Genomic DNA, 2447 nt, shown 5'->3' on the forward strand with positions numbered 1-2447 from the left:
CTTTACTTTAGTTGAATGGTTCATATAACATTTCAAAGGCTGCATTTGACCTGCTTTGTGCACTGTGCTTCTTTAGATGCAGCATGTCCTATTAAGGCGTGTTTGAACCGCAGGCAAAGCAGGTCAAACGCAGACATTTCTTATTTAACGCTGTGCTTTCCATTTGAATGCAGGTGCATGCGTTCAAATGTGAAATGCAGTGGTTGACAAGAAAGCCTGTCGACATGAACAGTTGTGCTGTGCTGCCCTGCACCTCCAATCCACTGTCAGACCCCTTAGAAACACATATACATGTAGCTGGTTGGGGGAACACATGGACACTTCCCCTTACCTTCCACAACGCAGCACTTGAAGCCTGAGGGACCTATCACCAGGGCCTGAGCGTTGTTGGGTGGGGGAATATACTTAGACATGTGTTAAGTATGGAGAGCTTTGGCAATAGAGCAGGGCAGCAACAGGAAAGCAGTAGGAGGTAAGAGAAGACACCTTGTAGTGCCTGCTATGCAGTTTGGCTGTTATGTTACATATATTAGGAGCCTGATATAGTTCTTTAGCACTTTGGGATTCATCCAGTCCTGGGCTACAAGATGCAATAAGGCTGTTGGCAGCATAAAAAAACCTGCTAAGTTTTCTTTTATTATTCAGCTGCGGGTTCATTGGGTGGCTTTAGTTTGTACATGTTGAAGTAAGATACAACTTGCTGGGGAACCTCAGCCAAAACACTTTGAGCGAGGGCTTCCTTGGGAGCCTAAAATCAGAAGAGAAGAATGAGGTTATTGAGAGGCAGAAAGGACAATTACTGTTAGCCTACTGTTCACCAAATCCCATTTCACCAATCTCCTTGACATTCTGATACCCATAACAGGTCATCAGTGTGGCTTCAACATGCATGGAAGGCATGATTCACAGATATAATGAGTGTGTGAATGGCTTTTGTAGTATAGAAAAGAAGATAGTGAAGTAAATATGGGAGAACATGTTGCCTTTATAAAAAAAAAAATGTCACTGACCTGGAATAAGTATGCTGATCAGCTGTTCCAAGTTCACCTGCAACATGCTTATTTCAGATCAGTAACATTTCAAAATAGGTCAGTGAAGACAGCCTTTGTATTTCTTTGATAAAATTATAAAAAACATTAGTAATGTCTTTGGTGGCTACCCATGCTCAGTAAATGTCATAGTCCAGTTTTTCTGTCACTGGAATCTGCAAAGCTTTTGCACCCCACTACATACATTTGGCCCAAGGGTACACAAAAGTTTGTAAATTCTGTAACAAATGATATAGGCTATTAGATATCTCATACTGCAAAATGTTATTGAATCCCTTAGGGCCCATTTCATGTAGTGTGCGGTGTGTTAACACAAATTATGTTGTTAAGGCAGCCCATATGCCCTGTGTCCAAAATTGGACATGATCTTTTTTTTATAATGCAACATGCTACCATTCGTTGTGGTCTGCTACTCAGGTGTGTTGAGGAAGATGCCCAGGAGTGCCATCCAAAATGACGACAAAGCAAGAGTGTGTGTTGGTCCTTAAAAAGCGTCTTTTGTCATTAACTCTCTGAATAACTGCTGACCGCCATCAGACAGCTGAACTGAATATGATTTATACATACAATACGCGTGTTTCCTGAGCATTTTCTTTACTCTTAGAATGTATGTACAACAATTGGTTGTGGCAGAAATAACTTAAAAGCTGAACCCTGGGCAACAATATGTTTGGACATGTTTTGTTCTAAAAAAAATGTCAGTCTGCTGGTTCTGTGTATTAATACAGCTTGCTCTAAATCCCCCCCCTCCCTTCTCTCCCCCACCACAGCTGACACCAAAACTGCACCTATACTTGACACCAGTGCAGGTGTTGTCTCTCCTCCTGTGTACTTCTTGCCCAATCGCAAAAGCAGCGCATGATGATTCTTTGGTTGTGTGTTTTGAGAAGTGCACGCAACACTACCGCTACTGTCATTTATAGCTGCAGCCCTGATGTCAGTCAGGGATAAGATGATCATAACACATCTGAACATATTTAAGTAATGGTGCCTGGAGTTTAGCTTTAAATGTAATACTTTGTTTTAATTTAGATACCTGTGCAAACTTCCTGAATGGCACAAACTGCACAATGTCTCTTAACGCCATCTCCCCGGTGGGTGATCGGAGACCTCCATTGTCACCATCCAGAAACTCCATGGCACTGAAGTCAGCCCCTCCCACGCCAACTATGATAATGGACATTGGGAGCTTGGTAGCATTAACGATGGAATGACGCGTCTGATCCAGATCCGTTATCACTCCATCAGTGATAATTAGCAGGACAAAGTATTGCTACAATACACAATGAGCAGAAATGTAAATGACTTGTTCAATAAGAACACAAACAGAAATTGTGAGGATATATTTGATCTCTTATATATTAAAAGTATATGTAATATATTTTATATTTATCATAA

The 2447-nt window shown here is 41.3% G+C and overlaps 1 protein-coding gene across 1 annotated transcript in view; it reads right to left on the bottom strand.

Moving 5' to 3' along the window:
• Positions 1–457: 457 nt before the first annotated feature.
• The window catches only part of LOC108804117 (copine-3-like), a 3951-nt gene continuing 1961 nt past the window's right edge, over positions 458–2447 (bottom strand). The window contains exons 2-3 of the mRNA XM_018575880.1: positions 2086–2322; positions 458–748 (exon numbers count right to left, since the gene is read on the bottom strand). Of these exons, the coding sequence (XP_018431382.1) occupies positions 638–748; positions 2086–2232 (258 nt within the window). The 5' untranslated portion in view covers positions 2233–2322 and the 3' untranslated portion in view covers positions 458–637. The remainder of the gene's footprint in view (positions 749–2085; positions 2323–2447) is intronic.

This window comes from Nanorana parkeri, unplaced genomic scaffold, assembly GCF_000935625.1.
Source record: "Nanorana parkeri isolate BGI_ZX_2015 unplaced genomic scaffold, ASM93562v1 scaffold5235, whole genome shotgun sequence".
Lineage (NCBI taxonomy): Eukaryota > Metazoa > Chordata > Amphibia > Anura > Dicroglossidae > Nanorana > Nanorana parkeri.